This window comes from Solanum pennellii, chromosome 1 (assembly GCF_001406875.1).
Source record: "Solanum pennellii chromosome 1, SPENNV200".
Taxonomy (NCBI): domain Eukaryota; kingdom Viridiplantae; phylum Streptophyta; class Magnoliopsida; order Solanales; family Solanaceae; genus Solanum; species Solanum pennellii.
Window position 1 is genome coordinate 2450271 of NC_028637.1, and position 26228 is coordinate 2476498.

Sequence of the window (26228 nt, forward strand, 5' to 3'; positions counted from 1 at the left end):
AGAGAGTAACAATCTATACCTTAGTATCTATACTGGGTTCTGGCTCATCTGCCTATTCGGAAATGAATCTGAACCTGTGTGATCATAAAGCAGTATCATCAGAAATTTGTAAAATTCACAACAATATACATTAACCATACGAGTCAATGGTTTATAAGTTACCACTCGACGGGGAATAAATAAACATTTGAAATGGCATGAATAAACAAGTTTTCACAGTTTTTGAGTAGCAATAGGTTTTACGGGGAACTGATATCTTACAAGCTGCTGAGAAACTATATAATCCAGAACCATGATACAACGGAACCAATTGCCAGACCCATCACCAAGAACAAAACGAGTAAGGTCCCAGCTATCTCTGCGTGTTGCAGTTGGACAGTTTTTGGACCCAAGATCATTAACAAACTAGTCAGGTAGCCGTTAGTCAATCCCAGTAAACAGGTTAGTATTGTGACAGGAAGCTCCGTCCTAAAGAATTCAGGCCCATGTAAGCAAACGTAGAATAGAGGCAAAAACAACAGCCTTGCGAAGCAGGCACCAATAGCAACCTTGGCATTATCAAAAAATAATACAGGAGTCAGAGACTTCCCGACCAGATCAAACACATTGTAGCCAGTAATCAACAAGATCGGATACCAATCCGTCAGAAGTTGAGAATGCACGTCTTCTGTGATATATCCGGGAAATATAGACAAGGTGACCACATAAAGACTGACAATGCCAAAACCATACCATTTCACAGTCCCAAAAATGTCCAGAGTTGATCTCCATAATTCTGGAGTTAAGTCGCCCTTATCCTCTTTCTCCTCGTTCACTGCCTGAGTTTTAAGATCATTGTAGTACTTAATTATTGGAAGCCTATGTGCAATATTGTAAAAGACTATGCACAAAATCATCACAGCAATGCTGAAAATAAAATAAAGGTTTGCACTCTTTCTCAGCCCATTAGCATCTTGTGGATATACAGCTTTGGTTAAAATTCTTAGCAACGAAACAAGGACACCTGCAACATAGAAGAAGAGTCTTAAGATGGTTATCCCAACTTTCTGATCTTAATGTGCTGATTGGACAAAAAAGAAAGGGAGAATAAATGTTAAAAGCCAATAGATTTGGAGCAGTTATAATTAAAATGTTTTTTTATAGATTCATCCTAATGAGTTAAGGTTAATAGCACAGAAAATGACAATATGTCACAACTAGAAGTTTCTTGGGGTGTCAAGTACAAGACCAAAGCCCAGTGACATGCATAGGGAAAGGCCAATGCACTGCCACACTAGGCTGCATGGAATGCCATACTCTTCTTTCTATTGTTATAATTAGGAATCTCGTTATTTAGATATCTCTCCATTATACTTATTTCCATTAATTCCTATAGTTTCCACTTACCTTCTTCTCTATTAGCCTAAACTTCTATATCCTATAGTTTCCACTTACCTTTTTTCTCTAATAGCCTAAACTTCTATATAAGGAGCTTTCTGTATATTGCCTATATCCAAATTGCAATAGAATGTTTTTGCTTATTTTCTATCTTTTCACATGGTATCAGCATCTCTTGTTAAATACCTAGTAGTTTAGTGGTGGGAAGCCTTATGCCGCATGCACTTCAAATATTTCTTTTTTTGCACTCATAATTTTACCAGGCTGGCCTCTTTCTTTTGATCGTTCAAGTGAACACTCTTCTTTCTTGATGACCGTTCGACACCATCGTCCACTATTCCAGCTACTATTTCAACCTGTCTTTGACATCACAGCTCATCTTTCTCTAGAGATTTATCTGATAGTCTGTGTCAATTGACCTATCAAATTGGTGCTCCAAACAAACCTGTCAATTCAGCAGTATATACATGTTTGCTAATCAAGCTAAAGGTTTGTATTTGTCAGGTCAGTGTTCTGTCGTCATGTAGCAACACTATCCATTCAGTACTATATCAATGTCCAATGATCTATCACTATCCAGTTTGCTCTGCATCATCATCCAACAACACATCACCATCAAATCACTGCCATCTCACTATCTTGACAGTTTGTCTCACACCACCCCAATCAGCTGTTGTATCATTGTCCCATCATCACATTAACTGCCATGTCATCAACAGTAACTTCTTTTGGCTTACTTAATTTGATTACCAGTTTTTTGATTTGCAAAATCATATTGCTTCAGTAGCTTGATTGTGAGAAGGAGCACATTGAAAGTCAAGAGAATTAGTGCAGTTATGTGTTAGAATGCTCTAGATTCATCATATGTGCTTATATTAATACTATAGATTATTCCTATTTTGTCATAATGTAAGTAAGTTCTATTTAATGACTTTTCAGTAATCCAAACCTATCTTATTTCCTTAAGCACCTACATAAGGAAAGTCTTGCATGTTCTTCATAGCAAATAGTAAAATGTTCTCTCTTTTTACGACATACTAAAAATTTGATAGTGGAACTCAAAAGACATTGCATTTGCAACATCATCCAGTGTGACATCGCTACAAGGAAGGAGCACAGAGGTGCCCAACAAGAAATAATATTTTCTGAACAATAATTAGCATCATGTTTTTGTTCCATTACATACCATCTTCCATCATGAAGAGCAGCAACATATATTCAAAAACTAAATAGATAAAGCAAATTTCCTTTACAAAGTCGTGAAAAGAATTCAATCTATATCAACCACCTTGACAAACAAATGGAATCAGATCATTGAGACAGACTACATAATGCATTGATAGACCACTTCATAAGCTAAAGAGTCTGAAATATTAACAGGATTGACTTTTATTCAACTGGCTCCACTACAGATTTAACTAAATCTCAATCTAGGGTGAAAATAATATGGGACTATGAGATTTCATTCAGCTGAATTATCCTATTCCAGTGGTAAATGAGTGAATAGAGATTATCCGCAAGACAAGAAACAGGTTGGACAATTAGAAATACAAGTTGCGACAGTTTAAGCAGATAGAAATATTCCAGGAGGAGAAGATGTTGAAGTTCCCCATTCTAAACAGATGAGGAAACAAAGTTAATTAGCAAAAGTGAAGCTATCGCGTTGACTCATGCGCAGATACTTCCCCTGAACAGCTGTTTGAATATCTAGTGCAGCTCTAAATATTTTTTAAAAAAAAATGTTAATATCTACTGATGCTCTTATATGAACAAACAACATACCCAATGCAATCCCACAAGTTCGGTATGAGGAGTGTAGGGTATACATAAACCTTATTCCAAAGATTGCTACCAATGGTCCCTCGTCTCAAAAGATAAATATACAGAACATGTTACAAGAAAAATATGACAGAAAAATAGCAAGATACAAAGCAAATGAAGCAACCTAGAGTAATAAACGTTCTAGATGCAATTGAGTTGCATCAACTATAACTTTAATATCAACTAAGCCTTCATATCAAAATATGAAATTGAGTTGCATCAACTATAACTTTCATATCAACCAAACCTCAATTCCAAAATATAAAAACTTAGATCACTATATGAATCATCAATCAATTCAGGTCAATTTCATTCCAATAACTTAGATCACTATATGAATCATCAGTCATTTCAGGTCAAGTTCATTTCAACACATAGATCAGATGCTATTATCATCAACATCAGACTCAAATTAACCACAGAAAAGCGACATTCTAGGTCAAATACTGAAAATCAAAGCGCAAAATGAGGAACTTTCAATACCGGAAGCAGCAGTTCCGGCGAAAGTAGCCTGCATGTACCGTTCCGGCAACTCACCGGCAGCTCCAACAACTCCACCCTGAACCAACGCATCAGCAATTCCACAAATTCCAACCAAACCAACAGTAACACCAAAACCAGCATACACTCCAACTCTACCATCCACATAAAACACATCCATCAACGGCACCGTAACAAGCGCAACCACAAATAAAAACATTCCAACATTAATCCTAACAAAAGCACTAGTCTTATTAGAAAAAGCAACAATCAAAAGCAAACCGATCAATCCGACGATCATGTAAACAATGGCGAAGATACGATCTACCATAACGTCCGGGTAAAGGTAACTGAAGTAATCGACGGCGGTGATGAATGCGTTCCATGGGAGTAGATAACCGGCACCGAGAGTAAAGTAGATTATGTAAGCTATGTGGAAACTGTCCTTCGGAATTTTAGGATTTGAAGGAGTTAACAGTGATGTCGATTCTGAATAGCCGCCGTTCACGGTGGTTGCACCCATCGCCGGTGGGGGTTTTTTGGATATATTTTTTTTTTTTTAATGTGGATAACTTCCTTAGTGTTAGTGAGATATTTTAGTTACATAATTCTCAAACTACCTTTATTTAGCCTAACATGTTTGACGATAATTATCGTATTGTTAATTTAAATATAATATTTATTTTAGTAATTATTTAAATTTGATAAAATATGACGCAATTTTATACAGCAAATATATACTATAATTTTTTTTATATTTTGCTCTATAACACTCTTCTTTTTTATGATCTATGACATTCCGTTTATCTCTTTTATTTTTATTTATTTGTAATTATTTTTAAATATATTTAATATATATATACATTAATTTAAATTTGACAAATTCATCCTTTTTCTTTATATTGATAAATATTATATAAAAAATAGCTCATTTAACATATACTTTTAAAAATAAATTAGCACAAAGACGTGTTTTTTTATCCAACAAAGATCAAAGTCTTCATTAAAGCTGACCCACATTTTCACCAAATATTAACTCTTCATCTCCATTTCATCTTTACCAATTCATGTAGATTTTCCCCCCCCAAATAATCCATCATTTTCCTGCAACAATTTTTCAAATAGAAGACAAAATTGAACTCCCAGAAGAGAGAAGTTCGATAATATCGATCAGATTTTGTTCTAGTTAAACATATTCATGAGTGAAGAAGAAACATGATCCAACAAATAGAGAGAAATCGTTGAAAATCAGATCTTAACTTTCATATGAAAGGGTAAAATTGTCAAATCTAAATTAATTTATGTTTATGTTAAATAGGCTTAAAGAATGGTTACAAGAAAATAAAAATAAGGGATATAGACGTAATATCATAAACCACATAGAAAAGTGTGTTATAAAGCGAAACCTGAAGAGAGGTTTCTGAAATCATCCCATATTTTTTATGTTTAGCTAATTGATATTTTTTAACAAAAAAAACTTCAAAAACCAAAGGCAAATGTCTTTTTGGTAGAAGGAAATGAAGTTCTGCAAGTGATATTCTAACATTAATTTTTTTCTATAACATTTATCTAAATTACGTAGAAATTTTTGAGAATATATAGATTGCTAAATTTTAAAAAATGCTAGAAAATAAATTTTAAAACTCACTTAAAAAAAGCTCGTTTATACTAAATATGTTTTTATCATATATTAAACTGATAAATATAACATATATTAATTAATTGTGATTAAATGACATAAGTTTATACTTAAATTTTAATCAATCAAAATTATACTATTATTTAATTTGATGTAAAATTTGATAGAGGTAAATGATTATCACTTTCTTGTCATCTTTCATAAAATAAAGTCCATAAATATTATGTCCCATGTGAAGAAAAAGTGAGGAAAAAGACATTCCAATAAAAAGGAGTTAAATATTTAATTATTTAGCTTAATGGAGGGGATGAAGGCAATAATTAATTGTAAATATAGAAGTTAAACGAACGGTACGATGTCGTATAAGTGATGAGTTTGAATATTTCTTTACATTATAATTAAAAGAATCGTTACTCCTTCTGTCCATTTTTATTTGTCATGATCATTATTTTTAGAGTTAAATTATACAAAATCTGATTGATATTTTACGATGTATTTTTTTATTTATATTGATATAGAAAAAATTACAATTTATAGTATTTTTCATATAGTTTTTGAACATCTAAATTTTTTTATTAAAATATTAAATTAATGTAATTTAATTTAATTTTGAAAATTAATAAAATTAACTTTTAGAAAATAGGATATGACAAATAAAAGTTGACGGAAGGAGTAATTAAGAATTGTATTTGGTGTTTGAAGCTAGGAAAGTGAGACTTCAAAGCAAAGTTTGGTGATGTTGACTTATCAATGTCTTTTATTGAACATTTTCGATATATTAAAAATAGGTATATATTCATAAATATCAGCAATATAAATAAGTTAATCATATTACATATACATTGGCATCAATTAAAATAAATATATGAAATTTTATCGCTTATTAAGATTAAATTAGGACATATAATTCAAGAATATATGTTTAAGTATTTTATTAGTTATCAATGTTCGAATATGATAATCTCTTCTAAATAATTAAACTTTCAAATATTTAAAATTTTTTGTTTATCTCTATAATGAATGTAACGTTCATATTTATATCATATGAAATATATATTTTTGATAATGTAATAATTACTTTAAAATTATATTATACTAAGGTATTTGCATATCAAAGTCATTATTCATTTGCTAAATCAAGAGTTTTAATATGATTCGATTTTTTTCTTTTTGGTTTGAGCTTATTTGATTTGATGATAACTTGGTTTGGTTCGATTTGTATAGAGAATTGTAATAACAAAAAGAAAGGACAAAATATTAGGGAAAAAAATCTTTTGAAACTTTTAATTTATTAGGGAGTGTGAGTTAAGAGTAAAGAAATATATAGTCACGTATAATAAATATCAAAATCTGGAAAAATTATGTTTTAATTTAATTTACCAAATTGAATTAAAACTTTATTTACATAATAAATTAAGAAAATTATAAATTCTAATTTAATTTCTCATCGTCGCAATATTTCCTTTGAGATTCATCAAGCGATGGCATAAAATTGACACTACCTGCAATATTTGATATTTCTATTTGATTTAATAAATTATCATAAAACTTAAATTAAAATATCATAGTAAATATCAAAATACAAAAATATCAAATATTAAATAGTATATCGAATATGTGACAAGACAAGTATTCAAGAGTAACGTTATAATAGAATTTGAAGTGAATATATTGAATTTCGAGTCATTTGAGGTTGATTAACACATACTTTTTTAAAGAACATGTATTTATGTATTTCTACACAATTATCATGATAATCCGTCATGATTAGACGATAAATTTTATAAAGGTCATAATTCGTTAAAAGTTTAACTAAAATTTAAATATTAATATTGAAGCTTTTTTTTTTTTGTGCAAGTTATCTATATTCAGTATTTTTGGTCATACGATTCATTTTGAATTGAAACTATTATTATAATTGATGTGATCTGAAAACGGTAATAAAATAATAATTATTCTTTTAATTAAATACATCAAATTTGAATTTTGTGTCTTTAAATTATCTTCATTAAAAACTTTTTATCATTTTTAATATATATCTAAACTGAATCGAATTTTAATATAAAATAAAAAATCACATGGAACAACAAATAAAATAAAATAAAATAGAAGACCCACTAGGTATTGACCAATATGTCTTCAATTCATACGCAAACAATTGATATATAATCAAATAAACAAAAAATTAATTGTGGAAGAAACTTGTCCTTTTGTCTTTTTGTTTTCAATTTTAAAAGACAATTATAAGAATTAATAATTGAGTTTTAAATTTAATATGTTGTAGTAATAATAATAAAATAAAAATTAGTGGTGAATTAAAAAAAGTTTAGAATGTATTTATATTTTATTTTTATTTTATAAAGATAAAAGAAAGTTAATTCCTAAAGATTTTTTACTTAAATATCAATTTATAAATTTAAGAAATTTTTAATATAAATATACTTTCCTAAGTTTGTATGAATTTTTTGTTGAGGTTATGTGATAATATATAATAGTTGTGTGTATTCATTAAATAATTAATCTAAATTCTATTAGACGTGAAAAGGTTATTAATCTATTTAAATAATTTTTCACTCCCTCTTACCTTTTATATGTTAATAAAAACATATAGATAATCGTTTCTAAATTCTAATAATTGATAAATGTGAAAATAAAAAAAAAATTAACTCCGGATAAATGTGAACGGATTCTTCATAAAAATTGTTTCATAAAGGAGGAGAGGTATTTTTCAAAAATGTCAAAGAAAATATTTCCATATATAAAAAATCAAGAAAATTATCATGAATTCGAATAAGTTTTCTTATTCAAAAATATTATTTATGTAAGAATTATATAATCTTACGATTCTGAATAATTGATAGGATTTAATGTTTAAATTATTTATTTTTTACAAGAGTAAAATATACATTCAAAATAGTATAGAATGATGTGCTTCACATGGGTTTGCATGTGGCAATATAAAAAACTAATTAATAATTGTAAAGTATTTGATCTGAACTTTCTTGTTTTCCCATTACCTTTACATATATTATATTCCCCATGTTTAAATTTGTTTATTCCACAAAATATTAAAAAATAAAAAAAGTATTTTAAATTAAATTTATGTTAATATTAAATATTTTTAAATTTTATTTTATTAATAAGCATGTTAAGTGAAGTTAAATTTAAAAAACATTAAAAAATAAACAAATTAAAATAAAGTATAATACAAATAAATAATTTGGCTAAATTAAAACTATTGAATTCGATTGAATTCGTAATTGAAGCACTAGATCTAGCATTTGGTTAAATTCTTAATCAAATCACTAGTTCTATCCACAATATAGAGGTAGATATGGCATGTAAATATATACAAGTTCAGATAAATTTAATAATTTTTGTTTAAATCTTATATATATTTTTTAAAAAAATCACTCAGTATTATAATGATAATTTAAATCATAATGCGAGAAAATTCATAATTTTCAAATCTTAAATCTTCTAATTTAAATTAGTGGAATGCGTGGAGTGTTAATTTATTATACAAGTACCCAATAGCGTAGTTAGAATTTTGCATTAAATAAATTCAAAAGAGTGTTCAATATTTATTATATACACATAAAAATAAATTTTAATCATATAAATATCATAATTTCCTCCGATTTTTTTAAGATAAATCCTTGATCTTACTTGACTCTGGCTGACTGCTTTTTCTTTTTGATTTCTTGAATCGCACACTACGGGGCTCATTTGAGGTGGATGCTCTCAATAAATTTTTCTACATATTCAAAACTTGAACCCGAAATCTCTAATTACGAATAAAGCAATCCCATCATGCTATTAAAAACCTCTAATTACGAATGAAGCAGTCCTACCTACTATTACTATATGTTATTATACCAAGGAATCTTTTCTTACTTTGTAATATAAATAATATTACTCCATTAAAACACTAAACTCTCTTCCACTTTCTCCTTTAGTTTTATTTTATTTGTCTCTCTGAAGATGGCTGATTTTGGGAGCAATCTCATCAAAAATATAATAAGAACTCGTAAGTTTTGATTATTAATAATTTTTTTTGATGTATAAATATTATTATATGTTGATATATGTATTTTTTTTTAATATTTAAATATTTACTTCTTTATATTTTAAATTTTTATATAAAAATTCTATTTTTTTTCGATCGAATGTTATGACAGTTGTTATGGCTCCGGTGTATACTACAGCCGGATATGTTGCATACAGAACTGGACGTTGGTACATTTCCTTTTTTTCTCTTATTTTTCTTCGTAGATCGTGAATTTTACTCATTATATTTGTAGTTTGTCGAGGATATAATTTAGATTTAATTTTTTTTTACTAATTTTCTTTTATTAATTTCCTCATATCATATTTTTTGATTTTATTGTCTTATATTAGACTATGGATTATCTATTTTTTACTACTGTATTTACTTGATATATACTTTTATACTTTGAGCAGATGATTTATCGAAAATATCTATCTAGCTTCTCAATACTGAAGTAAGACAACGTACACATAACCCTATTCAGATTTCACTTATAAAATTATCTTAAATATATTAGTATTATTATTATTATATGTTAATTTGATCTGTATGTAATTATTATTTGTTTTATTGGTAAAATAATGATAAAAGTGACCTTATGTTAGGGAGTATAGGTTCAAAATTGCTCTATAAAAGAAATTTTAGTCCTCTAAGTTTATTACTATTAATAAATATTTTTAATACAAACTCTATTAGATTTTTATAAAACCTGTGATTTTTTTTTATTAATATAAAATATAAAAACACCAAAAAGGTCCAGTAAATCTTATTTTGTTGGTGCAATTTGTGTTAATGACAGGTTCTATAATCATGAGATGAGGAGACTTGCTATAATGAGGTACAATCCATCTAAAACTTATAAGTTATAATAATCATATAAACTCGTAAATTATTTATTTATTTTAAAAATACATATATTTTTATTTGACAAATAGATAATGTTCGTATCATGTGAAAAAACTATATTAAAGAATAATTCATTATTATTATTATTGAATTATTAGACTTTTAGATCTTTATAAAATTACATTTCAATTTTTTGATCTTGCATCCATGTCCTTTTTCCTTTACAACGTAACTATTAAGTCACTCTATTTAGGATGAGATAATATTTGAAAGTTTTGTAATGACATTTAAGTGTAATTATTTTTATAATAAAAGGGACATAAAATTATGTGATTTGTTAATCTGATGAAATATTTTAATACTCTGTTTATGAATTATGATTTGATCATTATAATTAAAATCGTAAGAATTTGAAAAGTTTTGATAGTTTTCATTTTTTTTCAAATTATAAGGTTTTTATGATTACGAGGGAAAAAATAACTTTTTGATATTTATATTAACTTTAAATCATCTTGATTTACAAAAATCATAATTTGAAATCATAGCTTAAACAGATTCAAAGAAAAAAATTGTAAAAAGTCGTTACAATTCTTTAGTGGATGGACCCGATGTAACGAAAAATCAAAATAAATATCAAATATCAATGACTAAAGTTTATTGTGTAGAAATTTAGATTTTAGAAGAACTAAATTGTGGTCCATTATAATTCCTTTAAAATATGTTAGGATGACTTTTGCACTTGCATTTTGTTTCTAACATTTATATCCATTATATCTTTTTCTTTTATTTAGTTTGTTGTTGTTGTTATTGTTATTTTTATAGCTCTAAAGAGACGCGACGATGGGGAGGACAAAAGGTCAATGATCAACCACCTAAACGGCGCCCTTTCTGGCACTGGTGATTGCTTGTTTTTAATAATACAATGTAAATTCATCGTGGTCAAAATTTAAAATTTAAATTATATGAATTCAAGTTTAAAATTCTATCACAATCCATTTAATTTTTTTGAGTTCAGAATCTTTAATATCTATAATTATTAGAGAAGTTTTCGAACATACATGACATTTCATTATTAAATTTCAATTATATACCATTACCTATATGTAGTTTTCTCCACATATATGTGTCAATATTATTTTTTTGGCTGAAGCCTTAAAATATAGTCATCAACAATATGTATCTTCACCTCATGCAAACATCTAGTGCAGATGAATTTTTATCGAAATAACCTTTTCAACTACATAGGAAAGAAAAAATCTAAATACCAATCAGAAAGAACGAAAATCACTTAAATAGATAAGTAAATTATATTTCAGTATTAAATTTCTCTATACAATTACATCAAGATGAATCCTAAAAAAAAAAAAAAAAGACATCATAATAAGAAAATTATATCATAGGATTATACAATTACCATCTTGTTTAGTAACCTTTTTGCTAGTTGAATTCACTAGCTTTGTATTTGATTCAATTTCAATATTTTCAATTGTAGCCACATTTTGTCCAATTGGAGTAGTTGATTCAACTATTATTGGTTCAACCCAAACCAAACTCTCCATATAATTTGTCACATATGGAACTCCAATTCCATTAGCCCAAATCCCAAAATCTTCAAATTCTTCATTTTCATGATCATATAAAAACACATTTTTATTTATATACACAATTGCCTCACCATCATGATCCAACACTCTCAACGGTATTATTGGCCCTGACAACTCTTCATCCATCCTCGTCACGTATAACTTCGTCCACGATTCTTCAACCCCATACTCTTTCATCAACCATACCTCGATATTCAATACACTGTTATCAACAGCTGAAGTCGATTTTGCACAAACCGATAACGATCCATTCAACGAGCTTATACAATTCGCTTCCCGCTCAGTAGGGTTCGGCAGCCAATATTCCCGAAACGCCTCGTTCGCCACGTCGAACGAAACGATCGGCAATCGCCTCGGTCTGATTTTTCCGTATTCACGCTGCGTAAGCCAGTGGATGCAACCGTTGAAGAAAACCGTATCCCCCCGAACGTAATAGTACTGTGAAGGAAAAAAATCCCCAATTTTTTTCCAGGAATCGTGATTTAAACTGTAGATCTCAACTTCTGACCATTGTTTCTTCTCGTTTTTCAATCTGTCGTCGATGTAAGTAATTTTTATCATTCTGTGATCGCCACAACCATCGGAACCGAACCCGTAATTCGGAGCGTGCCTTTGACGCTCCGGGGAGAATTTCGAATTCGGCAACACTCTGTTTTTCCTCATTGACGGATTCCATAAATTGATTTCTTCTTTACCGTGTAAGAACTTAGTGATGTAACAAATTAATCCGTTACACGAACCCAATAATTCAAAGGTACATTGTTTCGTGTATGTTACGGGGAAGCCCGGGTGAATTAGCTCGTCACACGGGCCGCCGGCGTAACACCACGATCGAAGCCCCTCGTTAGGGTATAATTGGTACACAATTTGGAAAAGACGCAAATGGTTGCTAACGAATTCCATTTTCTTCAAATGTGCGTCGATGAAAGCTGGTTCGTTGATTAAAGAACGCCATGATTTACAAACGGATCGAAATCGAAGGAGAGAACTCACGGGTAAGTTCAATAAAATCTTGTTTATGATTTGATCCGTGTGTAATGATTTCTTCATCTAAATTTGCATTATTTAGTTTCTCCAGATTTAACGTCTCGATAAATTAATTATTAATAGTATGGTAGAAACTTTTTGGGGGAAAAAAGAAGATTAGTTGGAATATTATGAAATTCACAAAACTAAATAAAGATTTGTGGGAAGAATATTGGCTTTGCTTAATTTTAGCTTTCTTTTGTTGAGTTTTAAGACAAGTTTTAAGCAAAATTTCTTGTTGATATTACATTATTACTAATAATTATGTGAGGCTATGAAATAAATTTCTTGTTGTATGACAAATGTAAGGGAGACAATAATGGATAATTCATAATTATACCAACAATAAAAAAAAACTTTAAGAGGAAAGTAATCATTATTATTTTTAGAAAAGGTGCAAACAAATAATATGATATGATTATGATTTAAAGTGGTTTATCTTTTAATCAAATTTGAATCGTGATAAGAGAGCGAGTAAATAATCTTATGTCATAAGAATTTAAATTAATTAGGTCAGTAATAAGTTCCAGATATTTAAATATTTATTTTTCTAAGATCAATCTTAATATTTTTATTGATGCTAAAAAAAAATGTCCGTCTAATCACTTTAACCATATTCTTTTATAGCTTTCACTAATACATAACAACAACAATAACAATTACATATTCAATCTAATTTCAAAGTACGTAGAAATTTGAGAAAGATAAAATATATATAGAGTAACGTAGATATTATCATATTTCTCATAGAGATAAAAGATTGTTTTTTAAAAAAATATTAGCTTAAATTAAGCATATGAAAGCTTGACTATATACAAATAAACAATAGAGGAAAACATTACAAAACATACATAAAACAAGGAATAGAAACAAAAGTTTGATTATTATACAAATCATAGTAATTACAATTACATAAAAAATTAACATAAAAATTAAAAAAATTAAATATTAGCCCACCTCAAATGAAAAATGAAGTGTGTAATGAAACAAAAGATTGGTTGGCCAACCAAATAAAATGGGATCCTATGCATTACTTTGACTTAATCCTCCCACAAAATTCTCCCTTTTACAACTACTACCACCATCACCACCTTTGACAAAATAATAATAAAAAATATTAACAAAAAAAATGGAGAAAACTACTAAAATAAAAAAAAAATCCTTTATTATGTAAAAGTTCTTTGAGGTAAAAGGAAAAAAAAAAAAGGTTTGGAATGAGAAATGGATACAATAAATCCATTGAAAGACCAACCTCATTCAATTCCATTGAGGAAGTTATTGCTTTGGGCTTTGTATGCTCTTCTTCCTATAATAACTTTTTATCACTTACTTGCCTTTCCTTTTCCTCAATCTAAACAATCACTAGTCATCACCACCTCATCTTCAACTCCATCAAAAGGTAAGGGTATTTTTGTACTTATATATGTTTTTTCGGATTTATACATTGCGATATCTATTAGTAAAAAACACATTTTAATAATCGTGTTAGCATTTTTACGATAGATCATATGCTTTGCATGAGTCATTTACACTTTTAGAGATTTATACATGTGAAAAATATAGAAAATGAATTTGAGATCCTAAGCTTTCTAGGAGTCGTTTACCCTTTCAAAGATTTATACGTGTAGAAAATATTAATACATTTATTTGTATATTATAATATCAGTTTGAGATAAGTTCAAATAGAGTAACATGATCAATGAAGATTCATATAGTCGATCAACTTATTTATGATTGAGGTATAGTTATTATTGTATATGTCATGTTAGAGCTAAAAGGAGTAAGAAAATGTTCAATTATCATCGAAAAATTATACCGCATAAATATGGTAAAAATATTTTTTGTTTATATATATATATGAACTTTAGTTAATCCTCTTGACATAAAGGGAGTTCAAAAATGCTCTAGTTTACAAGTCTAAATCTTAGGTTTGACATTCCTATTAATTTTTCGAATCTCTTCTGGTATGATTTCTAGTTTCACCACTATATATATATATATGAACTTTTATTTACAATGTTTTACATCAAAACCTTATCCTTTTTGTGCAGAAATAGGAAATGCTAGTGTAGAAATTTCATGTGACTATAGCAATGGCAATTGGATTCAAGACAAATTAGGCCCTTTATACACAAAATGTAACACTATCAAAGAGGGTCAAAATTGTATAACACATGGTAGACTTGATAATGACTATCTTTATTGGAGATGGAAACCAAATAATTGTCAACTTCCAAGATTTGATCCAAAAAAATTTCTTCAACTCTTCAAAAACAAGAATCTAGCATTTGTTGGTGATTCACTAGCTAGAAATCAATTGGAATCATTACTTTGTATGTTATCAACTTTTAGTCCTCATGACTTAGTTTTTAGTCATGGTGAGGAAAATAAGTTTAGGAAATGGCATTTTCCTTCACATAATGTGAATATATCAATATATTGGTCACCTTTTCTAGTTAAAGGGGTTGAAAAATCAGACAAGACATATTATAATACTTTGTACTTGGACTCTGTTGATGACAAATGGGCTAATGATTTAGGACAGATGGATTTGGTTGTGTTTTCAATTGGTCATTGGTATTTGCATTCAGCAGTTTATATTTATGGTGACAAAGTACTAGGTTGTCATTCTTGTCCTGGTTTGAATTACACTGAGGTTGGATTTTATGATGTTTATGGTAAGGCATTTGAGACAACTTTTAAGACAATTATTGATAGGAGGGGTAGTGGCAAATACACACTTGATGTGATTGTGACAACATTTTCACCAGCACATTTTGAAGGTGAATGGGACAAGTATGGGGCATGTTCTAAGACAAAGCCATATGATGCTAAGGAGAAGGAGAAACTTGAATGGATGGACGCGGAGATGAGGGAAACGTCTATTAAACAAGTGAGTATCGCCAAAAAGGAAGGTCGTGAAAAGTATGTGAGGTTTGAGGCCGTGGATGTGACTAAGTTGGCGTATTTGAGACCTGATGGTCATCCTGGACCTTATATGCATCCTTTTCCATTTGCTAATGGGATTCAAGAACGCGTTCAGAACGATTGTGTTCATTGGTGTTTGCCAGGGCCTATTGATACATGGAATGAGATTTTGATGCAAGTTATGATCAAGAAAATGGACATGATAGTTGTTTAGTGAAGAAAGTTTACTTTTACAGTACTAGTTACTATATGTATATTTGATTTTTCCAGATTCTTGTCTATTGGGTAAACTTTTTTTTGTTTCCCTTGTAGAGCCAAAGAAAGAAATTCAGGTTTGTGTCACGTAGGGTCCATAAAGGAAGAAACGCACACTACCAGATTTTAAACTCTAGACTTCTAGTTTAGAGTGAAAGTTTACTTTTACTAGTACTAGTTGCTATATGTATAGTGTTGATTTTTCCAGATTCTTGTTCATTGTGTAATTTTTTTTTGTTTCCCTTGGAGAGCCAAAGAAAGGAATTCAGATTTGTGTCACGTAGGGTTCATAAAGGAAGAAACGCACGCTACCAGAGTTCAAACTCTAGACTTCTAGTTCAGAGTGAAAGTTTACTTTTACTAGTACTAGTTACTATATGTATGTTGATTTTTCCAGATTCTTATCCATTGGGTAATTTTTTTGTTTCCCTTGGAGAGCCAAAGAAATGAATTCAGATTTGTATCACGTAGGGTTCATAAAGGAAGAAACGCACGCTACCAGAGTTCAAACTCTAGACTTCTAGTTCAGAGTGAAAGTTTACTTTTACTAGTACTAGTTACTATATGTATGTTGATTTTTCCAGATTCTTGTCCATTGGGTAGATTTATTTTGTTTCCCTTGGAGAGCCAAAGAAAGAAATTCAGATTTATGTCACGTAGAGTTCATTAAGGAAGAAACGCACGCTACCAGAGTTCAAACTCTAGACTTCTAGTTCAGAGTGAAAGTTTACTTTTACTAGTATGTATGTTGATTTTTCCAGATTCTTGTCCATTTCAAGAAAATTATAATACATAAAAACAAATCTCTAATTTCTACATTTCTTCAAAATCTAAATCTTCTATTCTTTTACATTATTCTATCCAAGTAATAAACAAAATCACACAAACCATCTAATGAATCCTTTTAGTAATTTTTTTTTACTATGTTAGTACTCAACCTCTAATCTCGTCAAAAGTGGATGGATCATTACTTTCTACTCTTTTACGATAAAACTCAATCAAATGCTTCGATGTGAATTGGAGAGTAAGAAGGATTAGCTAAATAGTACTATTAACTGATTATCAAGGGACGTAATGTTAGTCGGAATCGTAACACATCACACCACTTAATGCTAGATTATTTTTCAGTATCGACGAAGCATTGACTAGTCTATTCTTGAAATAAAAAGACGAGTACATTCAAGCAATCACAAAATTATTCTAGGAAAACTTCACATTCACATATATTTTCAAATTTAAACAAAATTGAATAATTAAAACAAATACTTAATAAATTTCTCTAAAAAAATTCAATCTAAAACAAAAGGTTCAATATGAACTTCATATGGCTAGAAACTATATATACACACATACATTTATACACCCCTCTCCTTCAATTTTTTTAGTCATTAAAAATTTAAAATATTTAAAATAATTTTAGTATTAGATAAATTTCAAATAAAAGTGTAGAACTTTAATATTATCGCACTAAACCTCACATAAAAACATTAATTATGCTTGATTTTAAGTTACGTGAAGAAGTTAGATTTTTACGATTCAAACTTTAGATACGTCAATACTTGTGAAAGTTCATTTAATGCAACTAAAATTGTAACTATGGTTATGCCATAAATACATCCTAAAATTGGCTATTTGTGCACTTCACCCCCTTATAAAAAATCCTCTTTTTTCTACAAACTCTCTTCGCAATTTGTTCTTCATTTTGCGGTCGAAGATTGGCGCAATTTCATCAACTAATTCAATGTATGTCATTTTCATTTGTTTATATATGTATATATTTATTAGTTAAACACAACAATTTTGAATTTGATTACCCATTTTTTGTTGATTTTTTTTCAAAATTAGGGTTCTAATTTTTGGTGTAGCATTTTGATTTTTCTTCAATTTAGTGTTATTGAAGCTTCTACTCTTTGAATTTATCAGCGGAGATTCTTGATTTGTTTGGAAATACAGTAGGAGGAATTGATTTAGCTATTTTTACTCAAAGTTTGGATTTTTGAAGCAAAAGGGAAGAAGAATCAAGTGTAACATTGTTGAGTATGTTAGTCTTGAGCTGGAATTAAGGTATTTTACTTTATTTTTCCATAATAAGTGGCTCCAAAGTAAATAATTTAGTAACTGTGACTGGCCTTCCTCGGGAGTTTAGTGTAAGGGGCTGCCCTTTTTTGCATTCTTGCTTTGGTAATGTTTCTTTTGAATCGAGGGTAAACAACATATATGCCTCCCAAATACTAAGATAGGGGTTAAGTTTGCGTAATCCTACCCTCCCCAGACTCACTTGTGGGATTACATAACGTTTGTTGTTGTTGTTGTTTTTCTTATGCTGATCAACAATGAGGAGAGAAAGAATACTTTTCAATTTGTTTGTCTGGTATTGACTTGACTCGGAGTTTAAGAAATTAATTTAGCCTTTTTACTCAAAGTTCGGATTTTTGAGGCAAAAAAGAAGAAGAATCCAGTGCAACGTTCTTGAGTATCCAAGTTTTGAGCTGGAATGATGGTTTTTTGCTTTTTGTTCCATAATAAGTTGCTCCGAAGTAAATAATTTACGATGGGGTTGTAATAGACTCTTGTGATCAGCCCTTCTCTCGAGCTTTAGTGCACTAGGCTTCCCTCTTTGCATTCTTGCTTTGATAACGTTTCTTTTGAATAGAAGGTCTATGGGAAACCACATCTCTACCCCACAAAGGTGGGGGTAAAGTTTGCCTATATCCTACCCTCCCCATACTCACTTGTGGGATTACAGTGGGTTTGTTGTTGTTGTTGATATGCTCAACAATGGGAAGAAAAGGAATACTCTTTCCGTTTTAATTTGTTTTATCTGATTTTCACTTTGACACGGTGTTAAAAAATATAGAAGACTTTTGAATGTTACGGTCATAAGCTAAAGATATGTAGATGTACCAAAAATGCTTTTAATCTTGTGATTTTGGACATGTCACGTGGAAGGTTAGAATTAAGGAGTTGCTAAAAAAGGAAAGAGGCATTCTTTTTGAAATGCACTAAAAGGGAAAGTAAGATAAACAAATTGAAATGGAGGAAGTATATTGTTTGAAAATAGAGCAGAATATGGACTTCTTATTGGCTGTGTTTGGTATCAGTATGATGGAATTCATTTTCCATAATAATTGATTTTTCTAGTTTCTGGTTACCAAAAAAATGTTTTTCTTCAAAAGAGGAAATGACTTCCCTGGTAAGAAGTATTTTCCGTACAACTAAACTTTTAGCGTCATGTTTCTTGATCCAACTAACACTTGTTAACACATGTTTCATGTTACAATATTTGGGGAATTTATGTATATACATGCATGCATGGTTCATTTGAGTTAAAAAATTAAAGAAAGTTTTTTTGTGTTTTCTTACTTTTTAGTTTTACAGGAATGCGTCAAGTCTGAGGGAAGTCCCATGTAATGAATTTCTTGTTTCATGCATGTTCTGTTGCAATATTGACAAGCACTACATATCTGCCTTGAAGAGTTCAATTTGTCGAAGTTTGGTGATATCTTGGAGGATGAGCTTTTGCACATGCTTGAATTAAAAAGTTGATTTTGACTGTTTCTGGATAGAATTAGCATCTAACAAGTGTAGTGGTGATAATTCTCTTTTACGGAAGTTTGATCCCGTTCCAATAATGAAGGAAGACAGAGATGGTTTCTTTGTTGTTAAGAAAGGAGATATTGTTGGAGTCTACAGAAACTTGGGTGACTGCCAGACTCAAGTCGGATCCTCGGTAACTATTGGAGGAATTTATGTCTGCATTTTTATTATATAATTTGTGTATGTACACATATATATGTCTATATGTATACAAAACTAGATATATGTATGTATGTCTGTGGATTGATATGGTGTCAACTGTGACTTTTCTCACTTTTCCCCTTGGTGGCTTGAACTCCCAATCTATTAGTTGGCACTGGAGTGCTCTTGCCACTGGATAAACTTCACTTGTCAACTTGTAGTCAATATATATATAGGCGGATGCTACACCACATTTATCTTATCTGTTCTTTTCCTCGTGAATTTATGCAAATATAGTTGCACTGCAAGAACTTCATAAAATAAGTTTGACCTTATTTATTTGCTACAGCTTCATTTACATAGGTCGACAGGAAGCTGGTGCATAATTTATCTGCAGATTTCAGCATTTCCTTGATGCTTTCCTTGTATGAATAAAATTATTTTTCAAAAGGAATAATATTTATTACAGCTTCAACTTGGTTTTCTTAATCATTGATAAAGTTATAGAAGTGTAGGAATTTCTCTTACAGAATAGGGGTGGTAAAGGCAGTTCCGTTATCTGTGTCCATCAATGGTTATATACCAATGTGCATGAAATGGGAAATATATCAAACTTGCAGTGCTTTAATCGGTTCCCCCTGCCCCTTTCTTTGACAGATATGTGATCCTCCGGTTAGTGTGTATAAAGGCTACTCCATGCCAAAGGACACGGAGGAATATCTTCTATCTTGTGGACTTAAAAATGCACTATATTCTATCAGAGCTGCAGATCTGACTGAAAGTCTCTTTGGGGCTCTAGTACCATGCCCTTTTCAGGTAAGACATTGTACTAAATTGTGTGCAAAAATTGTCTGGTTGTCTTATATAATTGAAGTATATCATCTCAGAACTTTTGGAAGAAGGCAATCCTTGTTCACATCAGCTTTCTTTTCCAGGAGACGCATAGGACTTCCAAAAATAAGAAAAGGAACAAAGGATAGAGTTAAAATTTGTCTTTCTGATCTAAATTTTGACTTATAAATCATGTTGTGAGTTTGATGCAAGACTAATTTGAACATGTGGGTTCCTTTCTAGAACTACTTAATTACTAAAAACTCTCCCTTCCACTTATTATACATTTCACACTACCCAAGATAGAATCCTAAACTAGAGGTAAAACCAAACGTGAATTGATAGAATTTGGATATATTTATTACAATTCATCTTTGGAAGTAAAGCCATGATATCCCCTTCTGATTTTGTTGCATAAAGAAAAAAAGTTAAAGTTGAGCTCTTTATGTCATTAGCAGAATTGGCGGAGTCCTTCCATGGTGTTTGCCTTGGGAGAATATTTTTAACTTTAAAAGTCGACTTCTGCCTTTATGATATAGAAGGGATGAAGACTTATTACCTCAGTCCTCACAGATCCCTAATTAAGGAAAAGATTACAAATTTTGTGCTGATCCTTTACCATATGAACAAATGATAAAAAGGAGAAAGTGTGCTTAGTTAAATTACATTATACATGGGACAGATACCACATAGCTGTTCTTCTACATATCAATACTATCAAAGATGATCTCTAAATGCAGCTGATTCAGTTATTTATTTTGTACTAGATTAAGTTAAATTTCCTACTTATTGATGTGAATACTCCTGTTATCAGTAGTACTTGTAAAAATTGGTGAAAGATGCTTACATCTCATTTTTTGAACCAGTCATTGTCATACAATTTATCAGCACTAAATTTTTGCAGCATCAATCTTCTTCCAAAGGTGGAGCGTCTGAGCATACGCCGAAGAAGAGGTCTCAGGAAGCAATGTGGTCAGAATATGCGGTAAGTTGGGGCTATATTAGCTTTTTGTGTAAGTCGGTCAGCGTTTACAGCAGTTGCTTTTGATGTATATCTCATTTCTTGTTCTACAGAGAGAGCTAACTTAATGTGCCTATAGTTTTTGGTTATCTTACAAAGTACATTCTTCTATTTGCACCTCTCTGGATATGGAAGCATGACTATAACAGTAGGGGCTTGTTTGCTGAATTTTCCTTAAGATGCCATAGTAAATGGTCTCACAACTTACATGAGAAAGCTAGTTATTCAGCTGGAAGGCAACTTCCTTTCCTAAAGTAGATCTACTTGGAATTTGAAGACTGGATACTAATCCACTGTGAGCAAAATATCAGTATTTTTCTATTATGTCTGGGTAACCCTTTTTGAAGAAATGATTATGTAAGGAGGTTGAAAAGTCTCCAATACGGTACCTGTTAATGAGCTAAATCTGTTTAAACGGAATACTAGTAGCTTGTTAATAGGTTTCTACAGCTGTTTTTAGAAATATCTCGATATAGCAGTAGCAGTACTTGTCGTTGACAAGTTTCCGCAGCTATTGTAGTTGTGTACCAATAAAACTAAAACTAAAAATAGGTCAGAGTGGGCCATTAATAAGAACAGTAGTGAGTAGATTGTCTGGCTACTTACAAAATATTGAAAATAGAAGTAGTATTTCAATAAAATAAAAATAGGTCATGCTGGGTGGCTTATAAGAAAAGTAGCTTGCCAGCAAGTTCTTGCAACTGTTGTTATCTTAACTTTTTATTATTTCTTAGTAAAAACTCATGTAAGGTATTGAACTTTATTAGATTGAACTTCATAACAAAGGATATGTAGTTCTGTGAATCATTTCAAGGAGCCACATCCTAGTAAATGTAGCTAGAGATCTGAAAATACTATTTCTAGTAAAAGGTGTCCTTCCGTGTTACAGATTGCCATAATTCTTCTGTAAAAGAAGATTCCAGTAAGTTGTTGTGATGAGAAACATTTATAATGTGGAAGGAACAGCAAAAAACAGATATCAGTATCATCCTTCCTGTTTAGAATTGTTTTTCCTCTCATTTGTCATCTAGTTTATTACATGTGTGTATCAAGTATTTTATTAGATGACGGGATGATCCCAGCTTACCACGTCGATGTGTTGATAAAGCAGAAAGAATGGTGGAAATGGAAAAAGAATTAATGTTTCTGACTGAAATTTCCCCTAATTGACTAACAGTTTCAAGGGCACTCTCAAATATGGATAAAAAGTTCCCTATTACTATTCTGGTGTTGGTAATAAATATAATTAAGAGTATAATCTTCAACTTCTGCGACTGCGGGCTAGGCTTAATAACAAGATGGGAAACCTTTTTTCCCAAACCGTTGCATGGGATGACTTTTCGGGAGTGCTGAGTAGTTTAAATGAACCAGATGGATAACCTTCATCTTCTCTTTGATGGAGCTGACTTCTGGATATTTAGTTGAGCAATTACTGTGCTTGCCTTAGCTCTGATGAAAGACTTCCTGTTTTCTGCAAAGTTTGCATTGAGCATTAAAGGGAAACTAATACTACCTATTGGTTGATCAAAGACATATTTAGGTTACTTAAGTGTTACAATTTTATGAGTTCTGACATCTTTTTGTGCGCAAAGTATGTAAAGTTGCGATTGTCAAACCATATTCTTTGCAATATTTTGTTGCTGTACTGTATTCTTCTACCTGGCTCTTGGAGAGGTATTTAATGTTAATTTTGGCTCAAAGTAGTACTGAATACTTACACTTAAGAAAGAAATACTAGTTACAAAATGATATACTAGTTTCTTGTGTCCACACCTATACGATCTATTTGGCTTGCCACACTTTGGAATCTATCTTGTTCATTGGCATGTTTATTTGCAGGATGCTGTTGGATCAGCTGTTGCTTCAAATGATTCCCTAAGAAAGCATATCAAGTTAGAACCTCCTAAGGGTGACCAGCAAGCTCTATCATCCGGTGTGAGTGGCTGTTAAAATGATGGCTTCTTATGAAAAAACATAAATGATTTCAGTATATATGATTAAAAAATAAATTGTCTTTATACTTAATGGGAATTCGGCGAAGCTAATCAATCTTAATTTAGCGAATCGATGATGAACTTATGGCAACTATCAAGTTGAGTTCTTTTAAATTCTCTTGAAGGTTTATGCTGTTGGAATGAAGGAAGCTGATCGTGGTTATCCTCAGCAGCGGTCTTGTACTCTTGAATTTGATGGTACTTCAAAAGGAAACCCAGGACAAGCTGGTGCAGGAGCTGTAGTACGAGCTGACGATGGAAGTTTGGTAATGATTACTATTTTGGGTTTGTATTTCCTTTTCCTTGTTTGTTGCTGTACTTATATTACAACTTTGCGATCAATAGATCTGTAGGCTGCGTGAAGGTTTAGGAATAGCAACAACCAGTGTTGCTGAATATCGAGGCTTTATCTTGGGTTTGAAATATGCACATAGCAAAGGGTTTACAAGTATTCGTGCTCAGGGTGATTCCAAACTTGTTTGTATGCAGGTTCGTTTTCCCATATTATTTGTTTGTTCTTTTATTTTCTTAAAATTTCTTGATATCACACTTCTCCTTTATGTCTCTGCACAATCAAAAGTTGTACCTGGAGTTGTGTACTTCTAGCAAACTTTTACTTGTTTTCAACTTCAGCTAGATGAATAGGATCATGATTTGCATATTCTTTAAGGTCAAGGAGGTCTGACAATCTTTTCAAGTCACCCATTTCACAAGTCCCTTCGACGTAGTTTCTTTGTTCTATAGGATAAAACTTTTTTGTAATGTACATGCCCTTTCTAGTATAAGGTAGTAACAACTAAACATTAAATTTGTTTTAAAAGGTAACAATCTTATTATCTTTATATTTACATATCAGAAGAGCAAAGTATATCCTCATTCTTTCAAGGAATCTATTGTGTCTAACAGTGGATCCAGATCATCGGGAATTCTTCTTTACACCAAAAACGAAGTGAAATTTTTCTTGATTTTATGAATAGGGCTGTTTTTAGGAGTAAGAATTAATATGCAATCCAACTAAAGTTTCTCGGCTCAAAGAGAGTGAGTTTGGTAAGTTTAATAATGGGTAAATCATATAACTGAGCTCGTCAAAGAGTCTCTATCTTTTCCTTCTCTTGGGTAAAGATCGAGAAGGAAAAGTTAGAGGGCAGCAAATAGTTCTTGTCCGTGCAAGATTTTCTTGGTTGGAAATATAATCAGCACACATTTGGTCGCTCAATGAAATCAGTAGTGTCTTTGAAGAGCTTAGTTATAACTCTGAGATGCTTTATCATAGCTTCTGAAGTCGGTCTCACGACATTACTTACCTTTTCAAAGAAATTGGTCTCATGTCAAGTTGTTTGAGCTTATTTTATGTTGTATTCTTATTTTCTTTATCTGATTGATATGATTCATTAAATGTATCCTTCCAAACAGATCCAGGGTCTATGGAAAGTTAAAAATCAAAACATCTCTACGCTATTTCAGCAGGCAAAACAACTAAAGGATAGGTTTTTTTCTTTCCGCATCATTCATGTTCTTCGGGTAATTAATAAATCTCCTCTACACCTACACTCTTGATTCATATTCTCGTCTCACTTATTAATCAGACTTAGTAGGTGTTTGGACTTGCTATTTAGAATTATAATTTCAAATCAGCATTTAGAAATGCGGTTTAGAATCATTTTTTCAAATCATGTCCAAACGGGGCCTCTGGTCTGTAATAGCACCAAAACTGAATAGAATTAGAGCCCTCGTTATGGTTTTCTCAGTTACCTTGTTCTTAGTTCTTACCTTGCTGATTTTCGGAGATTAAACATTTTCCAACTCTCGTTTTCATAGGAATCTAACTGTGACGCGGATCAGCAGGCGAACTTGGCTATTGAACTTCCCGGTTAGAGCTTAGTTTTTGTTCCAGGCTTGGGGTTTGGTTATATTTGAGTTTTCATCAATGTTAATATCCAACTTCATCTCTTACTGCAGATGGTCATGTCCAGGAGGAGATAGAGAAATGACAAACGGGCTGTAGACGACGACTCTAAACGTGGTGCTAACGAAGATCTCATCGTGCTAACCACCGAGCATCGCGTTTTGCCTGTAAGTCAGTGGATAGCACAATATGTTTTACCTGAAACTCGAAGACCGATGAGGGAACTGATTGATGCGAATCGTATCGAGCTATGATACGATAATTTATTTAACTTGTACTATTAGTATCGCAATATGCGTGTAATAACGAATTTCATGCATCTTTTGACAGATTGTAATAATTTTAAGTACAAAGAGTATTAGTACTTTACTTTACTACTATATAGAAGTGGTTAAAAGTAGACGCTCTCTCCGTCTCATTTTATATGTTATATTGCGCTTTTCGAAAGTTAATTTATCTAATTTTTAAAGTTAAATTAGATTGCGTTTATTTGATATTTTTTTTAAAAAAATAGATATTCAAAAACTATACGAAAAGTACTATAAATTACATTTTTTTGCTTATCAATATGATGAATATATACATCGTAAAATGTAGGTCAAAGTTTTTATAATTTGACCCTACAGAGGAAACTCATGACAATTAATTGTGGACGGAGGGAGTATCTATTTGTCGACATGTCTGCTCTCAGTATTTCTCGAAATTCAATAT

The 26228-nt window shown here is 30.8% G+C and overlaps 4 protein-coding genes and 1 long non-coding RNA gene across 7 annotated transcripts; 3 read left to right on the forward strand and 2 right to left on the reverse strand.

The window, feature by feature from the left end:
• Positions 1–95: 95 nt before the first annotated feature.
• LOC107006253 (equilibrative nucleotide transporter 1) lies at positions 96–4252 on the reverse strand. The gene is made up of 2 exons (XM_015204859.2): positions 3682–4252; positions 96–1003 (listed from the first exon to the last, which is right to left on the reverse strand). The coding sequence occupies exons 1-2, from the start codon at positions 4199–4201 to the stop codon at positions 276–278; spliced, it is 1248 nt and encodes a 415-aa protein (XP_015060345.1). The 5' UTR covers positions 4202–4252; the 3' UTR covers positions 96–275.
• A 4988-nt stretch (positions 4253–9240) lies between these two features.
• LOC107031883 lies at positions 9241–11267 on the forward strand. Its single transcript, XR_001458290.2, has 4 exons — positions 9241–9347; positions 9499–9556; positions 10168–10206; positions 11037–11267. It is a non-coding gene; the product is annotated as an uncharacterized LOC107031883 (long non-coding RNA).
• A 331-nt stretch (positions 11268–11598) lies between these two features.
• Positions 11599–13193, reverse strand: LOC107016519 (F-box/kelch-repeat protein At3g23880-like). The gene has a single exon (XM_027916699.1). It carries the CDS (start codon positions 12866–12868, stop codon positions 11609–11611), a length of 1260 nt encoding a protein of 419 aa, XP_027772500.1. The 5' UTR covers positions 12869–13193; the 3' UTR covers positions 11599–11608.
• Positions 13194–13971: 778 nt separating this feature from the next.
• On the forward strand, positions 13972–16493 carry LOC107008210 (protein ALTERED XYLOGLUCAN 4). Its single transcript, XM_015207141.2, has 2 exons — positions 13972–14243; positions 14896–16493. The coding sequence occupies exons 1-2, from the start codon at positions 14066–14068 to the stop codon at positions 15984–15986; spliced, it is 1269 nt and encodes a 422-aa protein (XP_015062627.1). The 5' UTR covers positions 13972–14065; the 3' UTR covers positions 15987–16493.
• Positions 16494–17615: 1122 nt separating this feature from the next.
• LOC107008211 lies at positions 17616–25917 on the forward strand. Of its 3 annotated transcripts, none has more exons than XM_015207143.2 (11): positions 17616–17770; positions 17951–18091; positions 19398–19757; positions 20423–20581; positions 21501–21581; positions 23457–23552; positions 23737–23877; positions 23957–24100; positions 25025–25132; positions 25430–25481; positions 25571–25917. In XM_015207143.2, exons 3-11 carry the CDS (start codon positions 19659–19661, stop codon positions 25600–25602), a joined length of 912 nt encoding a protein of 303 aa, XP_015062629.1. In that variant the 5' UTR covers positions 17616–17770; positions 17951–18091; positions 19398–19658; the 3' UTR covers positions 25603–25917. The 3 variants fall into 3 exon arrangements, with proteins under 3 accessions (XP_015062629.1, XP_015062630.1, XP_027769802.1); XM_015207144.2 differs by having other exon boundaries at positions 19406–19757; XM_027914001.1 differs by lacking the exon at positions 17951–18091 and having other exon boundaries at positions 17629–17770.
• The last annotated feature ends 311 nt before the right edge of the window (positions 25918–26228 follow it).